General features: G+C 40.2%; 1 protein-coding gene across 1 annotated transcript; it reads left to right on the plus strand.

Annotated features, from left to right (window-relative positions):
- Positions 1–21,966, plus strand: scube2 (signal peptide, CUB domain, EGF-like 2; the record flags this gene model as incomplete). The annotated part of the gene is made up of 23 exons (XM_083920310.1): positions 1–34; positions 731–850; positions 1,235–1,360; positions 1,697–1,831; positions 2,656–2,781; positions 2,888–3,004; positions 4,252–4,341; positions 5,610–5,726; positions 5,836–5,958; positions 6,817–6,933; positions 7,086–7,208; positions 7,502–7,618; positions 8,714–8,803; positions 8,938–9,060; positions 9,743–9,910; positions 10,240–10,446; positions 15,780–15,950; positions 17,637–17,804; positions 18,792–18,953; positions 19,078–19,275; positions 19,486–19,638; positions 19,753–19,832; positions 21,191–21,966. The coding sequence occupies 23 exons, from the start codon at positions 1–3 to the stop codon at positions 21,335–21,337; spliced, it is 3,012 nt and encodes a 1,003-aa protein (XP_083776436.1). The 3' UTR covers positions 21,338–21,966.
- Between the last annotated feature and the right edge of the window lie 445 nt (positions 21,967–22,411).

The following is a 22,411-nucleotide window of genomic DNA, read 5'->3' on the forward strand; positions in this document are numbered from 1 at the left end:
ATGAAAATGAGGCGGACGCTCGCTCACGACTTCAGTGCGTACGCGTCCCTTTGAGAAGACCTCTAAACTTGGATCATATCACCATGGGAGCTATTTGGGCTGCAAGGGACTTTTGTTTGTTTTTGCTCTTGTTAAATAGTCGCCAAAGCGCCGCGCTTCCAGAGATTCGAGGTGGGACTGTAGTGTGTGTGTGTGTGTGTGTGTGTGTGTGTGTGTGTGTGTGTGTGTGTGTGTGTGTGTGTGTGTGTGTGTGTGTGTATGTGTGTGTGTTGTGTTGTGTTTTCCAGTCGTGGAGACTTTACGCACGCTTTCAGAAGTGCGCTCTTGTTGTTTCTCCAATGGTGACTTTTAAATTTTCCTCCAGTTTCTAAATGTGTAGCTAAATACAAATTACTCTGGGCATGTATGAGCGCACAGTACACACAAGTTTGATTTGTATTGCATGTAACTTATTAACTTTCAGGTTAGTAATCACTGGTTCTTTTTAATTTTATTTGTTTTGCTATATAGCCTACATGTTTTTAGGATCAAGGATATTAATGTTTTAGTTTTAAATCACAGTTTTCTTGCTTGTCTTCTTTAGTATATTCCCACAGAACATGACAAACTTAAAATTGCATGTGTGGTAAATGTCTTAACCTGCATACTATTCAACTTATTAGATTATTTCAATGTGTTAGGTAGGAATGTGTTGGGTAATCATGACCTATAAGACCCATATGGATTTCAGCAGATCCGTGTGCAGAGGGAAGTGATGGCTGTCACATTGATGCTATTTGTCAGACTACCCAAGGCTCATACAAGTGCACGTGTAAAGCAGGCTTTAAAGGAGACGGAAAACACTGCGAAGGTAATGTGTCTGCCATTTGATACACAATAATATCAGGTTACAAGTGTCAAAGTGGGATCACAGAGTTGGGATGTTTAGGCACACATTTTAATGCTGGGTGGCATGGAGACAGATATCTGTAATGCGGTACCAACTGCATGTTTGTAATTACAATAATTACAATATAATAGCATTCTTTAAGCTATTGTGGCATAATGTCTAAATTCCCATAGGAACATGTGATATTTGTACTCATTTAGTCTTCCTATATTTCTTTAAGATTGACATTACACACCCCCTATTGCACTAAAGTTCTTGTTCTTACTGTTCAAAGACTAAAATGTTTTGCATTTTAAAGTTTTGATCATTAACTGAACATTCATTTATGTGGTGTTTACTTCTTAGATATCGATGAATGTGACTTGGAGTACAATGGTGGCTGTGTACACGAGTGCACCAATATACCAGGCAACTATCGCTGCACTTGTTATGACGGATTCAATTTGGCACATGACGGACACAACTGTCTAGGTAAGATCAGCTTTAAATCACTCAGTAAATAACATTCTGGCGACAGACAGAGAGCTGGAATCATCAGCTCCGATGGTGAGGAGTTTATGTTTGTGTGGGCTGTATGTGAAGTTTCTCACACTCACTCAGACTGCTTTTCTTGAGCCCTCTTTGCTAAACTTTTAAAATGCATCCTAATACAAACAATTTTGGTTTTCTTCCTGCAGTGGTTTTAAAAAAAGATATAAATATTTATGTCTGAACTTTGATTCCCATCCTCCTGTGAATATTACAAAATACTTTTTCAGAGTTTTGTAAACACTGGTTACTAATGCAATCCAATCTGTTGTCATGTAGATGTGGATGAATGCAAGTTCAACAATGGTGGGTGCCAACACACTTGTGTCAACACCATGGGCAGCTATGAGTGCCGCTGCAAAGAGGGCTTCTTCCTCAGCGACAACCAGCACACATGCATCCACCGCTCTGTGGGTGAGTGAACAACATGCACACATGCAAGTACGATTAAGAATTACTGAAAATATTTTGTCGCACTCCCACCAATTTAAATGCATTTTGTCGGTAGGAAGTGATATTGTAAACAGTGTTGTGTTTATTTACAAAATAGATTTTCAGTTTGTATTATTTGCGTGTGAGTTTGGGGATGCTTATCTGCTTATTGTTTTAAGCCGTGGAAAAAAGACACAGAATTATGTAGCAAATTCTCAAAGGTCTAAGATTGACGGCACAATGAGGGGTGACAGGTTCAAGCTGGCTCCCGTCACTGAGCTTTTATATGCAGCAGCAACATGCTGTGGGAAAAGGATCTCTGTGTCCCAGAGAACAAAATAAGTTAATATCTGCAACACTCTGGTCTATGTGCTCTGTGTCACAGATTAGTCTGAAGTGCCTTTGTTTTGTCTTCTTCACTGAAGTCAACTTAAATGCAAGTACTTTCCACTCCATCGGGTCTTGACAACCCTTTTAAATCCTGTGGACCTATCCACTCAGCTGTGACCCGTCTATATAAATGGTGATTCATCTCATTTTGCAGCTCGAAGCATTATTGATTTTGTTGTAGATACTAGAGAGCTTTGTTTCCACAGAACTTTTTAACAACTTTTTATCTGCTTACAGACTTTTCAGAAGTGTTTAAAAAAAATGAAAATGCGGTTTTTAGATTGTGTAAGGCGAGAGAACAATCGGTGTCTTTGAGGATGCCAGACTAATCTCTCAGTATGTGTGCCTTTGTGTGTAGCCGGTCAGTCACTGTAGGAGAGTTTCATTGTATACCTCTCTCCCTCATTCTATCCCAGAGGGCCTCAACTGTATGAATAAGGAGCACGGCTGCGCCCACATCTGCAAAGAGACACCCAAAGGGGGTGTGGCCTGTGAGTGTCGTCCAGGGTTCGAGCTGGCCAGGAACCAGAGAGGCTGCATCTGTACGTGCTCAGCAGCATTAAGATAACTTCACACTACACGCCTACATATGGCTTCAGATGTTGCATTGTTAATATGACTTATATTTGCATGTTGTCCACCCTTCAGTAACTTGTAACCATGGCAACGGAGGCTGCCAGCACACCTGCGAGGACACAGAGAATGGTCCCATATGCAGGTGTCACATCAGGTACACCCTGCAACCTGACAAGAGGTCGTGTGTAGGTAAGCACACATATGCTTATTTTCAGGTTTATATTTGTATTTTGGATTTCTACTAGAATATACCTGTATTCACCCTCAGTTTTAGCACCTCTCTCTTTAAGTCCCGTCCTAAAAAAGTCCAGTCTGCTCTGATTGGTCAGTGTTTCTGGGACTTTCGCATCTGCGCTCTCAGCATCTCTGCACCGTCATTGCAGCTGTGGAATGACTGTAACAGCACTGTAGCAGCACTTTCTACCTGTAAAGTAGTCCTGATGGCTCGTTTAAAGACACAGTTTCTGAACACGAGCTGTGTGCATTTCTCTGTGGATTGAGCGGTTTAATACTTTCACAGTATTAATATAGCACCTCGACCTGCTGCTACAATAAAAATGACAAAACTTAGTTTTTACAATATGGGATCGCTAAGGCTACTAAGGGTAAAACTAAACAGCAAAGCCGGATGTAAATATTAGTTATTGGATTAGTTTTCAGTGTGTCCTTCTATTACTTGGCACTACTGGTTCGATAATAACATCACTAACCACAACTGTGCATCACTGTTGTCTGGTTGTTTTAACATACACGTACAGTATAATAGAAAGGGGTTGACAAAGGTATGATTCATGTTTTGGGTTCAACGATAATAATATTTTTCCCCCTTATAATAACAATGATAACATAATAACATAACCAGACTTCAGTTCAAGGAGTGCACACTACAGGAGTAGCTTACAGTATGTTGGACTTTGTCATTATCTTGATGAGTGAAGGAAAACACAGTAACTGGAAACTTCTCTCTCTCTGTCAGTTCTCCTGTGTGCATTTTTCCACACAATGGTTATGAAGGATAAGGATCAGCCATCAGATATTGAGTAATATCGCTCCCTCCAGCCTCGGTGTGTGTGAGGTCCAGGCGTATCATTGCGATCCACTTTACTGATCTGTTGCGTTATCTGACGCACACCAAGCCACTGCAGGCTGAATGTCTCAAGTGTAAACATACATCTGGTTACTGAAAGGTGACACAAACATTCAGACGTGAAGTCAATGTAAAAGTCACTCTGCTTGTGTTATTTAGGAAATGTAGTGGATTTATGTAGCAATTCTTACTCTATTAAAGATTGTTTGTGTGTGTGTGTGTGTGTGTGTGTGTGTGTGTGTGTGTGTGTGTGTGTGTGTGTGTGTGTGTGTGTGTGTGTGTGTGTGTGTGTGTGTGTGTGTGTGTGTGTGTGTGTGTGTGTGTGTGTGTGTGTGTGTGTTTGTCACAGAACGAGATGAAGCCACCACTGAGTCTGCAGACCACAACACCACATCCTTTACTGAGGTGGACAAACGTGTCAAACGAAGACTCTTAATGGGTAACACAGGTTACACTCCTTCAGTCAGAGGCTAACAGCTTGAATCTGTGTTTTACGTGACAACGTGTTGAGCTGCCAGAAACCACTCGGGGGTGTTAAACAGGGAGAGGACTAATGTCTAGTATGCATTCCTCAGTCTTTTGAGCAAACTGTGAAATGACTACGTGCTCGCTTTCTCGCCCCCAGTTTCCCTCCTGAAAAATATGCATTTGTGACAGTGTGGTACATTTCACGTTTTCTTTCCATTTGGAAAAGGCAGCGTGTGAATCTCTTCTTGTATAGTTAGTATTTATCAGTTGTGTGATTTTGGGTCACTCGATACATGTAAAACATTATATCATTGGCACTTTACCAAGTACATGTTCAACACGTGAGCTCTGGGAGTCTTGTCCTGTGTCATGAGTAATACATGTTGTTATGGTTCCTCTACATATTAACATGTACCTAACCAGTGCATGTATGCACTCTACATCCAATCATACAACTGGGCACCATACAAAACATGCATTAGAGGCTCATTTGTCTGTTTCCATCACCTTTTGTGAATGTTTAAGGTGAGACACTACAGGCAAAACATGTCTTCTTTCAGACTACTGGTGGAAAAAAAACTGCCAAAATACAAATGTATAAATATATCCTATATTGCATATCTTTAAAGGCCGTTTTCTCATAATGAGTTTTTTTTCTCATACTCTGAGACAGAAATCTCAACTTCAGTAGCACTTACATACGCTGAACTTTTCCTACCTGCATTCTGAAGGTTTCTACAGAAGGGATTGTTCATATAGCATTCGTAGCCTGGTTTATAGAACTTTTTATTCCTAAAAACATGGCGAAAATAGATTTTATTGAGGGCTTTTGACAGTATTTTCAGATTTTTTATGGAGTGATTTCATAAATAATCCAATATTCTCTCTGTAAAAAAACTTTGACTCTAATATGTCAACAAAATGAATCAAATATAATCAAAAGTTATGATGATGATAGCACATATTTATTACTAAGATAATGTACAATTTGCATATTTAAACATCAAAGTTCAGAAAACTAAAAAATGAATTGTCTTAATATAATTGTTCAACGCAGTTTAGACGACAATTCAAAATCTATGGAAGAAACACTACATTTATAATACTACATCAACTTGTGTTTTTAAACTATCAAGGTTTTACTGAGGGAACTAGTAACTGACATTGAGGAATAATGTAGCATTTTTCACAAGCAGTAAGGTCATTCGCATACGTTCATGTCATGTATTGTAATTTCAGAAACCTGCGCGGTGAACAATGGGGGGTGTGACTGCACCTGTAAAGACACATCCACAGGCGTGCGCTGCAGCTGCCCGGTGGGATTCACGCTGCAGCCAGATGGAAAAACGTGCAAAGGTCAGACTCCCAGTTGACAAAAAACTTAATAGAGGAGCGGTCTGATAAAACACTGGTTTAGTGGATTTGTAAAGTAAGTCTTGTCATGATATCACCTGTTTCCCCACAGATATTGATGAGTGTGAGCTTCACAACGGCGGCTGCGAACATTTCTGCAGGAACACCATCGGCAGCTTTGAGTGCAACTGCAGAAAAGGCTTCAAGCTGCTGACAGATGAGCGTTCTTGTCAAGGTAGAAAAGGGTCCCGAATTACAGTCAGACAAAGAAAGACAGTTGGCAAAGATTGGGACAAAATGAGACTTTCATAAGTTAGAAAAGAGGGAGTGTGATGTTACAACACTAGCAGATATTTGCTGTGTCCATAGCTTCTGTGTCCATCCTGATTCTTTCAAGTCTAAAAAGTGTAAGCTGTTATTTTATCATCACACAGGTTAAGGGTCCCATAACTGAAGAGTTGAAGTTGTAGATCAAGACAAAAGTCAGAATTTAGTTTGAAATAATGAGAATATGCATTTGTTTTACTGTAAATAACTTTAGCATCTCTGTTGGGTTGTGTGATAAAAGACTTTTGAGTCAGTAGGACCAAACGCAGCAATGGCACAGCTGTGCTTTGAAACTCATTATTTCCAATGGCTTGTGCCACGCCACCATGGTTTCCCGCTGCATCAAGTAAATCTGGTTAATGTTGGCCGCAGCGCACAGTAGATATGTGCTAAATCCAGCTGTGAGGTCAGCTCGAACCGTGTTTGGTCTGAAAGGCCCATGAGAGTGACAGCTGCTTCCTTTCTTGCGTTTTTTGGTAACAAGGCTACGCTTTTGCTAACCTTTGTATTTATGTCTTTAATGATTCTGACTGCATGCAACCACAGTTCAATTTAAGCTGTCTAATTAAAATACTGCCTTCTTTTTACCTGTAATAACAATCAAAAGCCAGTGCTGTTTTACCTGATGTATCGTGTTGTACGTGTCACCTTTCACTGAGTGTGAAAGTTCAGGATCAAATGAGTGTCTGTGGGTGGGAAATCCCTCCTGATGAAGATTGCAACTGACTGCCCTGCTATTATGTCACCTGCCTGATTTTGATTACAGATATAGATGAGTGTTTTTTTGAGCGGACATGTGATCACACGTGTGTGAACTCCCCTGGTGGTTTTCAGTGTCTGTGCAACAAAGGCTACACCATGTATGGGCTGGCCCACTGCGGAGGTGAGGAGAGAGCTACACATAACAACTTGAGCGTAACACACAAGTGCGCACTTTAGAAACGTGTTAGTCTAAAAGGCAAACAAAAGTGCTCGTTGATGTGTTGGGAAAATGGACCCTGTAATTATAATAATGATTTTTCCTTTTCCTCCCAGATGTAAATGAATGCAGTGTGAACAATGGCGGTTGTGAGCAGGGTTGTGAAAACACCATGGGTGGATTTGAATGCTTTTGCCATCCTGGCTATAAGCTTCACTGGAACAAAAAGGACTGCATTGGTAAGCCAGTGCCTCTTCATATATGAGTGGCACGTCTGTTGTTGTCTCTTTGGAAATAGTGTGACAATCCCACATTTTGGACTAAAACTTGGGGGACAAAAACAGGAGATACTTTGAATTCTGTTCTCTCTTTCTCTTTAATTCTCTGTCAATTGGTTTTCTTGTGCTTGAGTAAAACATCCAAAATGCTATGATGCTGTTGGTGCCGTCAGGTTGTTGGACTTTCTCAAACTCCTTGTCACAAGGAAAAGTTTCATTTTTTACCTTGGAGTTTTGTTGTGATTTCCATCTAGAGGCTGAGGGGTTCCCACCTGCTAAACCCCCCTCTAAACCTACCTTGAACTGTAGTAAGCAGGAGGGAGGGGACCGCTGCTTCCTGACGTGCCAGTCCCAAGTTCACATCAGCAGTGGTGAGTTGGTTCTACCCTTACTTCCGTAAGTTGCAGAGGAAAATGAAAAAACCCTTCACCTGCAGATCCATTCTCTTCATCCATGAACCAAAGATGACCTGCAGAACAACTGTGTATACACTAGCTTTTACATAACATAGGAGTCACTGCCAGTTTTGTTACATTCCTACATATGCTCCTGCTCTTATTATTATTTATCACAGATAAAAGCATCACCGTCCTGCTCCCATGTAGAGATTCTGCAAATTAAAAGTGCAGAAAAATAAACAATTTAGCCCTTGATGGCTAACCTTTGTGGCGTCCTCAACAGAATGCTGAGAATGTTCAAAGAATGTGTCTTTTATTTGTTAGAAACACACTTATACGTTTTTCATCTAATTTATTTTATTTAATTTTCTTTTTTTATTTTCTTATTTGTTGACACTGTTCCATTCTCTAAACACAATCCTATATGTTTTATATCATCTGCCTTTTATCTGAATATACTGTATGTTGATATCATGTCAGAATTATTTCATATAATTGTACAGAGCATCAACACAAAATATGTGTCTATTATTTTCTTTGGCTCAATACAGAAGAATTGAAATAAAATGTATAACTTTTGCTTTTTTTTAAACAGCGTTATTAAATATATTACTGTGGATGTATTCTTAGTCACTAGTGCTAATTTACTACTTGACAAAAGTTGGTCTAAATTTAAATCGCTTTGGTTTGTTTGAAACATTTCAAGAGTTGAATGGAGTTCAATAGAGCTCTGACAACGCACATCAAACAGTGAGGCTTTACATATGGTGAATAATAAGAACTGAATTATACAACAAATTTGATCTAATGCGTTGATTAGACGCACCTCAGTCAGGTGCACCATTATGTTTTTATGTTTTTTTCAGCACGGCTAAAGCATGCTAATGGAAATGCAAATAGTCAGTAAGTCAAGCTGTTCTAGATCTCGTTGTCAACATCAGTCCTCAGTCCGCAGAGCGGCTCTTCGTGTAGCTACACGCTGCCTGTTTGCTCTCTCTGACTTGGCTTTTGTGGCCTTAACTTTTGTCTGTGTTGGTCTGTGTGTCACGGCCTCTTGTGTGTTTTCAGGGACGGAGGATTCCTACACGGTGACCTGTGGAATGCCTCTGCCCTGCTTGGCTGACGCACAAAAGAACAACAGTGGCTTGCATTGCTTAGGCAAGTCCAAAACATCACAGATTTACATCTATCTTACCGCTCTGCCACACAAAACAGTAACCCAGGAACAACTCAGTTCGCAGTCGATATATAAGTAGATAAAAACTAAGCTTTTCTGTTCCTCTGTCCTACAGGTCCAGAAGTGTCCAGTGTTCCACGCATTAAGACCACAGCCACCTTTAAGTCTGGCACTACAAAATGCAACTTAAAACGAAGCCAGGAGAAACTCAGAGAGAGCTTAAACTCGGGATACTCAGGTACAGAGGTTGCCACTCAACAAGCATAACAATGCCTCCAAACACAAGGCTTAGATCACAAATAGACAAGGATTAAAACTGCAGCTCCTTCATGTTACTGGTTAAAAAACATTTTGGGATTACCAAGAGCTGCCAGCATCTAAAGCCACAGTCTTTAGAAGATAAAGCAGACCTGAAGGCTGCTTCAAAGTAAACCAAAACCAAAGGCAAATGTGAAAGAAATTTGTGGGGAAAGTGATGTGGTTTTGAGTGTCTTGAACGTCTCAGCGCAGCACTTTGTCTGGTGGTGACAGGGGAGGATGTAATTAGCCATAGCATGCCTTTCAGTTGGGTCTGACCTAGCCATCAATCAAATGGGTTTCCGATTGTAGGATTATTTTGCTTTCCCAAAGGGTTTCGACATGGTCTTTTACATCCCACATAGTCACCAAATTGTCACAGTGACATCTCATCCCTTTTTCAGCTTTCCAGTTTACAAGACAAAAAAAATCAAATGAACTGCGCTGATTGTTTTAAATCCATGTAAAGTAGTGGTATCAAAATACAATTTGTTGTTTCGTTTTTGTAACACTGTCAAGGATTTTTTTTTGTTTAACAATTGTGCGCTTGTGTGTGTGTTGTTTGTGTGTGTCTGCTTGCTGTGGCGTGGTCATGGGGGGTTGGTTGTCTCCCATGTCCACAGATAGCAGGTTCCTCTTCACTGAAAATGTCCAGTTCAGCTATGTGAGCCTGCGCTGCACCTCGTCCGGGCAGCGAACACGCAGTCGCCACGGCAGGAAAGCTGGCGAGGATGACAGCTCTTCGATAACAGCTGAGTTTGAGCTGGATGTGAACCTAGAGGAGGTAACAGGTTGGTCTCTCTGCGCTTCCCCTCTGCCTGCCTTCGCTTCTTGTCCTCCATCTTTCTTTCGCTGCTGTCTGTTCGTCACTAGACAAACCAAACTGTTAAAGTATCTCCTGTTTTGACTTGGCTATGGTGGTGGGCTCTAGGTTGGGAATCAAGGTGTTTTTGTTTTTTTTCCTTGAATTCTTCATACGTGTTGGCCTGGATTGCTTTTCCACTTGATGGGGCATTTGTGTAGGCAAGCATGTGAGCACCCACGCATGAATGTACAGTTTACGACCGGTGTGGTGACATTCTGTTGTGGAAACAGTTGTGGTATCAAATGCTTCTCTCAGCAGAGAGCTGTGACCTGAACTGTGTGCGCCGGCGCTCAGAGAAGAGGCTCAGGAAAACCATCAGGACCCTGAGGAAGTCCATCAACCGGGAACAGTTCCACCTCCACTTTGCCGGGTCTGACTACGAGCTCGCCAAGAGTCTGGGCAAGCCGGCAGAACATCCAGGACACTGTGTAGCGGGACAGGTGCTGGTGGGCAGGAAGTGTGGTAAGTTTGGTTTTTGTACTTGTTATTCAACACAGAAAGCTAGTTAAAGGACATGCACCATTCAGACAGGAATCTGTTCTTCTTGATATATTGGTGCTTTTCATCTAAAGAGCGCAGATACCAAACACTTTTGTTACACTTAAAGGCCCAGATACACCAAACCGACATCCAAGAACTAGTGGCGACCAAGAGCGACTGGTGACATGAGCTGATGAGAGCCGACAAGTCGCAACGTTGACTGATGGCCGACTGTCCTGGTGTGTCAGGGCCTTTAACACAAAGCTGCAATGTTTCTGTCCAGGCCCTGTACACACAGTAGACTCATAGTCATGTTTTAAAGCAATTGAAATGGTCCACTCCAGTGAGATATATTTAGACAAGCTGGTTTAATGATTGGATTTGGAGCAGGTGTTGGCCAGATGAGTGCCATATTTGGTTTGCAGACATGCTGTAATGAGCTAGTTTGAGGGGAGAGCGAGCTTGCATGGAAGAACAGAGAGTCTGTTGTTGGCCCTCCGGCTGTGAGATCTTCCAGCATCTCCCTGGGATAAGACTGTAACATGAGGGCTGATGGCAGGACTCCTGGTAGCTGTTGCCTCCCGGTTGGGTTTTTATATACAACCTGTGATGGAGAAAATGTTCATTAAATAAGACCGCACACTGTCAGTGTTTGAGAGCTGAAGGCTGGCATGTGTTTTCTCTGGCTGTTAGGACCGTACACCTAGTTTCGGGCCTCACAGTTAGTTTGCTGCCTGCTGCATGCCGCCTTTATATCATTGAGAGGAAGCCAGTGCCTCTCTTCTGTTGAGATGTCTAAATATTTATATAAATGGTATGCGCTTTGTTCGATATATGCAGCACCACTGTTGACAATTTTTTAATCTGAAGTAGACCCAGATCTTTAGTGAACCTTACCCGACTCTTTTAATGAGTTTAAGGTTTTTGTTTTGCCCCCTTTGAACCACTGAAGAATATGACTGATGGAAGTCCTTGCACTTTAACTGGAGACCAAAACTTGTCTGAAATCTACTAAAATCATTTGGGTCAACATTAAGCAGTCTATTGGCCGTGGCAGGGCTGTAGACATGTAATTTGGGGGAGGAGGGGGAGGAGGAGGGTGGCTGAAAGGCATTCTTCTTAACCTCCAGCTCTTTAAAGGAGCTATATTTTTCCCCTCCTCCCCCACCTCCCACTCTGGCTTAGCTCGGAGTGCAGTTTAGTCCTTTTCAGTTTGCCCACTCCATTGAAAACCCCATTTGGGGCTTGTTCTCACACAGCCTCCTGTGCATTTGGAGAAAATATGTGTGCACCCCTGTGCACTCTTTAAAGCCGTTTCTGTGATTTGTTTTGGTTACTTCGTGTCTGTTTAAATAAAAAAGTATGCAGGATTTATTTGATTAATTATCTAAATATTTTGTGTTTCAGTTCAGTTTATTTGAACTGTTGATAGCTGTCAGCATGTGACTGCATCAGAATTATGCAAAAAAGAGTGCGAACAGATCAACTACGATCCAGAGATTACCTTTCCTGATGCGTATCCACGTCTATTTGACTGTTAGTAGTCAACTTGTTTGCGTGTTTGTTTTAACATTGAAGATGTTTAGGAAGTGCTGTTGATTCAAGTTGGCAGTTTGAGTGCTGTGTCCCCCCTGCCCGGCAGCTGGGGCCACTTTGCATGACCCCCAGCCACTAAACTGCTAAAGAGAATTGACTTCAGCCACACCATGGGAATCAATTAGCATCAGTTGTTTGTGCCTCCGCTTGATGGGCGCGAGCAGCGATTGGGCCAAGCAGAATGGGGGGATTCAGAAATCTGACCCCTTTTATTGGGTTCAGCTCCTTACCACTGTGATACCGTAGTGTTTTCCTATGTCATCAAGTAGGCAAAGACTGGGGACTTGAATAGAGGTGAAAGGTCTTTTAAACCTCTTTGGGGCCATCAATTCGAGGACTCTATAGAAGCGTTCTTTGCATTTGAAAGGCTTCAAGGTTTTTTCTCTCACTCTCTCTCTTCTCTCACTGCTTCCCTCTGTCAAATAAAAGCTGTTAGAGGACAATGCAATGATGGCTCCTCATGGTCTTTCAGAATAAACAATAGGCTTCAAAAAATGAACTGCTCTTGAGAGAATTACATTTTGTTTCTTTGGAGGAAATCTAACAATTTGCTGAGCCACGTATAATGGATCTACGTTAAAGCTTTTGTGTGTTGAGCTTTTAGAGATAGTGGTTTCTCTGCTTACAGGCAGCTTAGAGGCTACAACTGAGGCACATTTGTGGGATTTAATTGATTTATTCTTGTGTGAGATCAGCTTCAGTTTTCAAGTCAAGTTCTTAAGACCACCAGACAGACGCAATAATTCCCAAATTAATTACAGGCATCACTCTGCATGGGAGGAACCAAAGCAAAATTGTGCTTTGGTCCCTTTAATCAAGACTTTGCGCTTTTGTGAGATAAGAGGGAAATATTCTCTTTGATTTCACTCTGTGTTTGCTTTTAAAAGAGGTGAGGGTGCTCATGGTGCTATTAAAAGTTCCTCCCTAATGCACAGCCTTGTTGTATAAGTATTAGGAAGTGTCAGATGTGGGCCATGAAGGCAGGGTTGGTGCGGTTCTTTTGTCTCAGTGGTTTTGTATGGCTGTATTAGGTTGGTTTGAAAAAGCATTTTAACTACGTTCTTTTGAGTTTTTGTGTGCGTGTCCCTATGCATTTGTTTATAGAGTGTGCAAGTGTCTTGAATTGCATCTAAACTAAATACAGGATGCAGACCATTATATTAGTGTGTGTGTGTGTTACAACCCCTGATAAATGTTAATTTTCTCTCCTGATTTGAAATGTATGAAAATGTCTGTCATTACTATATTTAACAAGAGTAATGAGAAAAACTCTTTATTTTAGCCTTTATAAGCTAAGCCTTAAAGCCTTTTACTGTTTAGCGATAAAAAACAGACTATACATTCATGAAATGACAGATGTAACTAACGAACTTGATCTATGATCTTTCATAGTTCATAGTGTAAGAGGCGTCACACCCATTTTAGACCTCAACCTTCATTTTGATGTAATCTATACACCTGTAAAGATTTGCATGTTTGGGAGTTTATATAAACATTTATTTGTGTTTATATAAACAAATGCCTCTGTGGAGAGGCGTGCACGCCTCTCCTTCTGGTGAGATTGAACCCAGCTTCATCCATGTAGATGTATTGATTGGGTCTTTCCATTGCATCCAGTTGAAAAACTCTGTAGAAATAGATATAGTTTTGTAAGTGATACAGAAAGTGATTTAGGCCACTACAGTAAATCACTACTTACAGTAATCAACATTGAATGTGTCCGGATATATATACCAACCTGTACATACTGGAATTTTTGCTCTTTGACTCTGTCTGAGTTCCGATCAAAGGGCACTCTGTACAGCTGTTTCATGTGCAGTCTGTTGCGCTTGAGGACACGATCAATAGTAATGAGGCTGACACTGTTGATACCCTCAAAATTTGCATGGTCTACAATGATCTGCTGAATTTCACGCAGATTAATGGCATTGTCCTCACGGACCATATCAACAATTAGGGTCTCTTGGTGTGGGGAGAACCTACCTGTCCTCCCACCCCCATGTGGCAGTCCTTCAATTCTACAAAAAGAAAACATGCAGTTACAAAAAATATACATGGAATACTAGACCCAAAGACAGTTAGATTAACCCTCCATTACAACACTACAGTACATTGGCACAGTGATGTACTGAAACATATATTTACTTACAGTATACTGTGGTACAGTATATACTGTAATATGTCATACAGTAATTTGCTCTCAAAATTGACATACTGTACTATAATGTCAAAAAAGATAATTACCTGTTCTCTAAATCTTCGGATTATGGTGGACACAGTGAATCTACCGATGTTTGGTTGTACACTTTGTCCGGCCTCCCTCATGCTCATACCATGGACAAGAACATGGTCAATCACAGTAGCTCTGATTTTAGCAGATATTACTGTTCTTTGTCTTTGCTGACCACCTTGATCTCCTCGACCTCCTCTCACACGAACTCTTCCTCTCAGATTTCTATCCATTGTAGTGCCTCACAAATCAGTGCTCTCTGAACTGGCTTTATATATTCCCTCACATCATTAGCCACAAGTGTGATCAATTTTGAGTTGTTGTGTTCAAATAGTGACAACCGTGCTTTAATTGTGTTTGTGCTCACCATTATGCAGCACAGGTGCATCACAATGAAAATGTGTTGGTAAGTTGTGTCTAAACAGGTGAAAAGTGCTCATGGTTTTGCCAAAAGAGTGATTGATTCAATCAGTGGGTTCAGGCAACAGAGAAATTGGTTCAGACAACAGGGTTTAGTGTTTTAGCAATTGAGAAAAACTGTAAGGTTGGAGTCCTGGTTACTGCCCCTAAACTTTCAAAGGAGTTTGTAAGTGAGTGAGAGCTGAAGAGTGTAAAAGTTTGTGAGTGCCTGACAGAAGACACCAGATAACTTTAGAAGATGCCTTTGATGAATCACAAGACAGAAGTGATTTTGTAAGAGCTGCCCTACTGAGTGCACTTACAATTTCACCTTAACCAGTTGCCACATTTAAAGCTCCGGTGAACTGACGTGCACTATGCTAAACAGCAATCAGTGATACGTGTAGCGTTCACTGCCGTGCAAGTAAAACTCACAAAACTGTCAACAGAATTGATTAGACTCAGCCTTTGATGTGTTAAGGACGCTCCTCACCGTGTTTATATGTTTCAAGTATGTGTATGGTCCTGTTTGATTACACTTGAGAGGCAGCTGATGAAATCTGGGTTATTTATCTTTAATGGTCTTGTCATGCAATTGAACTGCTTTATTTATGGTGTAAGTACAGTGTGGTTGGGACTGTTTGATTACGTGTAGCCAGAGGGCGTACTGCTATTTGTTGTTTCATGTCTGGGTTTTACATTGTCTATCTCCCTTCCTGACACTCATGTGGCTGCTAAATTGATGTAAATTACAGTTTTAGACTCATCAGTTTGTTTTGGGTGTCCTAACTTAAGTGTTTGTGTGGAAAATGTTTGATTCCACCAGCTTAAATAATTTGTTCCAACTTGGTTTTATATCACCGTATTATTTTTGAGAAAATAATAGATGTGTTACGCAGACAAAAAACTATCCACTCTCAGCGATTCTAACAACCGCAAGCTTGGCAGCCCCTTGGTGTGTGTGTGTGTGTGTGTGTGTGTGTGTGTGTGTGTGTGTGTGTGTGTGTGTGTGTGTGTGTGTGTGTGTGTGTAAATCACTGAATTAATAACATTTAATCTAACCTGATGTCATTCCCCACCTGTCTGTTAGTGAGCTGCAGTGCTGGGACTTACTACGACGCGGGTCAGGGAAGGTGCTTATTGTGTCCAGCTGGAACGTATCAGGATGAGGAGGCGCAGACGTCTTGTGAAGTCTGTCCTGGACCTGAGGGAAGAGAAGTCTCCAAGGTGGTCGGGGCTCGAAACATGTCAGAGTGTGGAGGTAAGACCGGCAAGTAAATTTTATCGATGTAGCTTAAAATCACAAACGTGTCGCAATGAGTTTTACAATCTGTACAGTATATGACACTTACTGTTAGATCCCTGGTTCACATTAGAGAAACAAATGGGAAGACACACTACATAACTGGACAGGGGGATATGTGTGGCCATATGTGGTTGGCCTTTAATGTGCATAATCAAAGTTAAACTTACTGAAGGCCCAGCTGTAAAATAAACAGCAAAAATCCACATTAAGAAATCAGTCCTTTTCTTATAAGACACACATACAGTATAGATATACATTATTTATCTACATCAGTATATATATATATATATATACTGTATATATATTTATATATAAAAATGTATACACACTTTAGCAGCTGATAACTCCATATATACCGTATATATCAATATATATCAATATATATATATACAGGTATATATGTATAAATCAATATATGTATATTTTATGGGGGTACCTAAAAGACTAAATCTACACTATTAGACCTGCAACAGTCGCTGTATTGAGAGCAGCCATTGAACATGAATTCACGCAAATACCAAGAGAATTGCCCCACGTTTTCAGCGGTATTTGGACCAGAGCGAGCATCAGTTTGAGAACAGGTGGTGACAAAACAAAAAAAACTATGTTTGTAAATTCTATTACATTTTGAAAATAAATGAATTTAATGAATATTTACTTAACAATTATTTAAAGTGTGTATACATTATATATATATATATATATATATATATATATAAATAATATATATATTTTCATTTTCAGGTTCATATTTGAATGTTGTTTCTAATAGAACATGTATACATGCTTTAATGTTCAAAAAACATTGTTTTTTCTCATACTGTCCGTCTGAATATCATTGTATTAGCTCACACAGTCTGCCGTGATTGGTTAGTGTTTCTGGGTCTCCCACATCTGCGCTCTCAGTGTCTCTGCACCGTCATTGCAGCCTGCAAATGACTGTAACGGCAATATAGCGACACTTTCTACCTATATATATAAAGTACAGTTGTGACATCACAACTGTACAGAAGTGGGTGAAATGGCACAGCTACAGATGACCTACAAGACCTTCACTGTAGTAGTTATGAGGGCTAAGCTGCTGGCTCATATTTTTGTGAATATGAGCCACGCCGGAAGCAATGGTGCCTCGATAAAGATCTCTCCTGGCAGATGTTCTGCTCTGTGTACAGTCAAAGAAGCTGGAGCTTAGATGTTGAAGATGTATTTGAATTCGAAAGGTAAAACACTTCTTTCAGTCATGAATAATAGCAGAAGGAGCCACCATGTTTTGGTCTCCAACTGTGCTGTTATCGGAGGCACTTCATAGCTGAATCCCAGATCCCATCTCCTCTGTCAGACTAAACAACAAGAAGCTATCAGCAAACTCCCTCTGGCTCCCAGTTTGTATTAGAAACAGGAGTTACACTCTGTGGAGTTACACTATGCACTGCTGATAAAAACCCTGTTGTAGCTTATCTTTATAAAAAAGGAGCGTAATCTTCTACATCACATGAAATGAAAAAACAACATTGAAAGTAAACTAATCCAAGTGGTAGAGCTTTAAAAGTTTTGTATGAGATCAGATGTGACCCAAAATGTTGCTGTGTATAACAGTCCACACTCTGACTTGACTTAACGCTTTTGTGTGTGTGTGTTCAGGTCAGTGTTCCCCGGGTCAGTACTCTCACGACGGCTTCATCCCCTGCCTGCCCTGTCCTCTGGGAACGTACCAGGCAGAAGTGGGACGCACCACCTGCTTCCCTTGTGGGGGGAACCTGGTCACAAAGCGCAGTGGTGCTTTTACCTTTCAGGAGTGTGAGACCAAAGGTGCGAGAAAGTCGTCTGTTATCGTTTGTAAGAATGAATGACTCCAGTTTAGTGCCTCATGTTTTAACATAAATGGAGGGATTAGATGGTTCTTTACGAGCTGAAGTTCATGAAAACCTGTCAAACTTATTAGATGAAGTGAAACATCTGTGGTTGTTTGGTTAAAAAACAAAAACAGACTTTTTTTCACCAGCATGTGGTTTCTGAGTCTGTGGAGCTCTTTTGGGTGTCGACAGGAACTCTGCCGCCCTCTGCAGCTGTTATATTGTCTGTACATTTTGTCAAGTCAGTTTTCAAGGATAGGAATGTCCTTGAATCTAATATTACTCCTTGAAAAATACTTGATTTCAACATAATCTGGTGTTTTATCTACACAATCACCCATGTAAATTATAATGATCCAGTCATCACATTTGTTTGTTGTCACATGGCCACAAAGAAAAAACTGAGCTGTCATGAGCACTACACTTTTCTAATACTAATATTCTTCCAGGATCATCTGATAATTTTGTTAATTTGATCCTTTTTTATTGTTTGAAGACAGATATTCAATTCTGTAAATGTTATTTTTCACAATTGCATTTACAGTAACAATTTAGATGTGATGATAAAGGCTTTGAGTTACTGCGAATTTCTAGTTAAGGTACCTTGAAAGCACTTGAAAAAAATGCTTGAACTTTACTCTGTAAAGCTGTATGAACCCTATTCCTAGATGTCAACCTTTCAGTCACTAAAATGTTGTGTTTTCAGCTTTATATATTGTGTATTTTCATGCATAATTTAATTAGTTTTAAAAGTTTAAAAAGGTTTTCTGTGCACAATATGGCAGAATATTTACTAAACCTATTAAGTAGCATGTAATCTTTCATGTGATCTAGAAATCATTAAAAACAGCCATATTAGAGCTGCAAACATTTAACATAACAGTGAATGTTGGGAGGGTTATATCAACGAACAGTCCTTCTTCACTGTCCTTGGCTCCTGCAGTCCAGTGCTCTCCAGGACATTACTACAACACCAGCACACACCGCTGCATCCGCTGTCCCATGGGCACCTATCAAGGAGAGTTTGGACAGAACTACTGTGTCGCCTGCCCTGGAAACACCACCACAGACTTTGATGGCTCCACTAACATCATGCAATGCAAAAGTATGTATGTCTGTACGCAGTAATTCATCTGAAACGGGTAGACGTTTGGGCTTCAGTTCCATTTAATTCATCTTGCTTCAAAAACCTCCATCACTCTGACACATGGATGTGTGTCACTTTACAGACCGACAATGTGGAGGAGAGCTGGGTGATTTTACTGGCTTCATCGAGTCCCCCAACTACCCGGGGAACTACCCAGCTAATGTCGAGTGCACCTGGACCATCAACCCACCCCCGAAACGCAGGATCCTTATTGTCGTCCCAGAAATCTTCCTGCCGATTGAGGATGAGTGCGGAGATTACTTAGTGATGAGAAAGAGTTGTGAGTTTTACATTTGTGTGTTTGTTTGAGTGCATTAGTTAGCAGAAATCATACCAATAGCGTGGCCCAAACGGAGTACAAATATCTTGGGCTGTTGTCAATGTCACCAAGAAGAAACAACATAAACATTGTGTCAATATCATATTGGTAATTACTTGCAATATTGTTGTGAGCTAATTATAGATGCCGGCCTTTGTGCTCATTTCACAGCTCTCTCCAACTCTGTCACAACCTACGAGACTTGTCAGACATACGAACGTCCCATCGCTTTCACCTCCCGCTCCAAGAGGCTCTGGATACAGTTCAGGTCCAACGAGGGAAACAGTGGGAAAGGCTTCCAGGTCCCATATGTGACATACGACGGTAAGAAGAAATGTGACGTTTTGTGCACTGTAACAATGACGCTCCTGTCTTCAGTGCGTTGTTACATTTGGTTTGATTGGTTTTCATTAATGAGCTGTTTATTAACTGTTTCAGAGGACTACCAAGAATTGATAGAAGACATAGTGAGAGATGGAAGATTATACGCCTCAGAGAATCACCAGGAAATTCTCAAGGTATGTAGGTAGACGTGTCTAAAAAGGAGCACTTGTGTTGTGTATAATAGCTTTGGACAAGACCGTAGTTGGCCAGACATTTTAACTTGTGGTTGAGTATTACAGTGTTTCATGTATAATTTTGCACTTTATCTGTATTACACCTTTTATTCTCCATCCATATTAAATAGAATATTAATGTGTATATTAAAAAAATAAAATAAAAAAACACAAATCAAAATATTTTTTTAATAAATAATAATAAAATATTAGTGTGGTCTTGACGTTCTCCATGTGAAAAGTGTCCTGAGATAACTTTATATATATATATATGTGTAAGTTTATTGATTTTTGAAATTTAAGAAAACACAGGACAAACAGGAAAACATACAAAAACAAAACCCTCCCCCACCCCAAAACAAAAAAATAAAACATGAACAGAATCAGCTTATCTCAAGGCCACAGTCATTATAATAAACTTCACATATTTTAAGAAAACTGTACAAAGATAAAAAGTAAAATAAGAAGTACACATAGGAAGGTGTTTCACATTGACACACTAGGTTTTTCTGTCTCAGTCTCTCCGGGTGAAGCATATTTGCCATTTCTCTTCGTCACAAATTGTATATGGGTGCAGTGTCCCCCTGCCGTGTCCGGAGGATTAACTTTTTTGCAATCACAGTTCCAATTAAAATAGCCTTTTTCTGATATTTATTGGCCCCGAGAATGGCTACGAGCGGATCAGGCTCCCAACATTTCCCATAAACCATAGAGAAGCAATGAAAATACTTTCCCAGTATGTGTACGGTTTACAGCATAATTAAAAAGAATGTACTAAATCTGAGATAACTTTCGTTAAGATTTGATGTTATAAATAAAATTGAACAATGATTTATTTGAATATCACTTACCAAGGAAAACATAACAAAACACTACATCATGACATACATATCCAGCAAATCTACACTTACAAGAAAAATATACAATTCACAAAGAGAATGCAAACATTGACATTTTATGAGCCTGTGAATGTTCCCATTTGTCCAAGTCACCAGTCAAAAGCAACTGGACTTGGTTATTTGTCTAGAAAACAAACAACAGACATTTTATGCCTGTCTTGAAGAGCAGACAGTAGAGAACTGAGTCCAAGAATTGAACCAGTGACAAAACAATGTGGTTGTAATCAGGGCCTCTCATTTGAGTTGTTCATATGATGGATTATTCAGATATGCTCCACATGTTGACGTGTTTCTGTTTATTCTGTACTGAAGTCTTAAAAGCAGGCAGCCCCCTCTCTTGGAGACATGTGGAAAAACAGGCTGCTGCTTTATTGTGTGCTTGTTTTTGCTTTCCATTAATGTGATATGTTTTCTCATCAGGACAAGAAGCTCATGATGGCGTTGTTTGATGTCCTGGCTCACCCACAGAACTTCTTCAACTACACAGCACAAGAATCAAGAGAAATGTTCCCCAAATCTTTCATCCGCTTCCTGCGCTCCAAAGTCCTGAGATTCCTCCGCCCTTAGGAGTGGGAAGTTTCTGGGTACTTCATGGAAAGACTCGATAAGATACTGGCCACTGTATCTGTTTTATCCACTGACCCCTTTAAGAATATTCTGTAGTTATCTGCTTTCACATGGGGCGACACTAGAGTGGACTGCACGCCTGATAAAACTGACCCTGAAGAGAAAGTGGACAAGTGGAGCTTCAGGAGTGAGAAATGAGCAGAGATAGTGTAGACCCACATGGCCGTCCTCAAATGGGGATCTGGATCACTTTGTTTGGAAAATTTGGAAACGTCTTTTAATAAGCAACAGAGGAATTTTAAAGACTTTAGATTTTAAAGTCTCCAAACTGTACAGGCCAACATCATGAGACATTTGCCAATAGCATCATGAGGAAAATCGAATGCTGTAGCTAAACATATATATGCTGAATGTCAGTGATGCTGTATATAGAGTGTGTATCTAGTTTTAACATAGGCTACTTTCACAGGTAGAGCTTAATTGACAGAAATACTGCTAAATGTCAGAAACAAATATAGCACAAATGTTTTCTCTGGAACATTAGCACTACTAAAGAAGTAGTGGCACCACAAAAGCAATTATTCTGATGAATGTTTTGTACATGATGTAAAAAGTTTTAGGTGAAACGCTTATGTAATGTACTAACTACGTACATTATTGACAGTGTAGCATTGCTTCAATTGCTGGTGGCTCATGTATTTGATGTTCCAGTGTGAATGAGTACTACTGCTCAGAAAAAGGGACGACAGTGTGCATCGGTATATTTTGCATTGCTTACTAGCAACCAAAGACAACTATTCAGAGTACATGAAAAGAAATGAAAAGTTCTGTAAAATAGACTTGAGCTATTCACCTTTCTTAGATGAACACGTGTATGTATATTTTTTATGGTTTTGTACATCTAATATGCTGTAAATAAAGATAGGAAACTTATTTTGTGTTCGTTATCCCTTTCCCCACTTATCTTTTTTCTTGTTTTTGTGGTGCCAAACAGAGCATTTTAACTGTTTATTACACAATCATTCACACACACACACACACACACACACACACACACACACACACACACACACA

Source organism: Echiichthys vipera, assembly GCF_963691815.1.
Source record: "Echiichthys vipera genome assembly, chromosome: 1".
Classification (NCBI taxonomy): Eukaryota; Metazoa; Chordata; class Actinopteri; order Perciformes; family Trachinidae; genus Echiichthys; species Echiichthys vipera.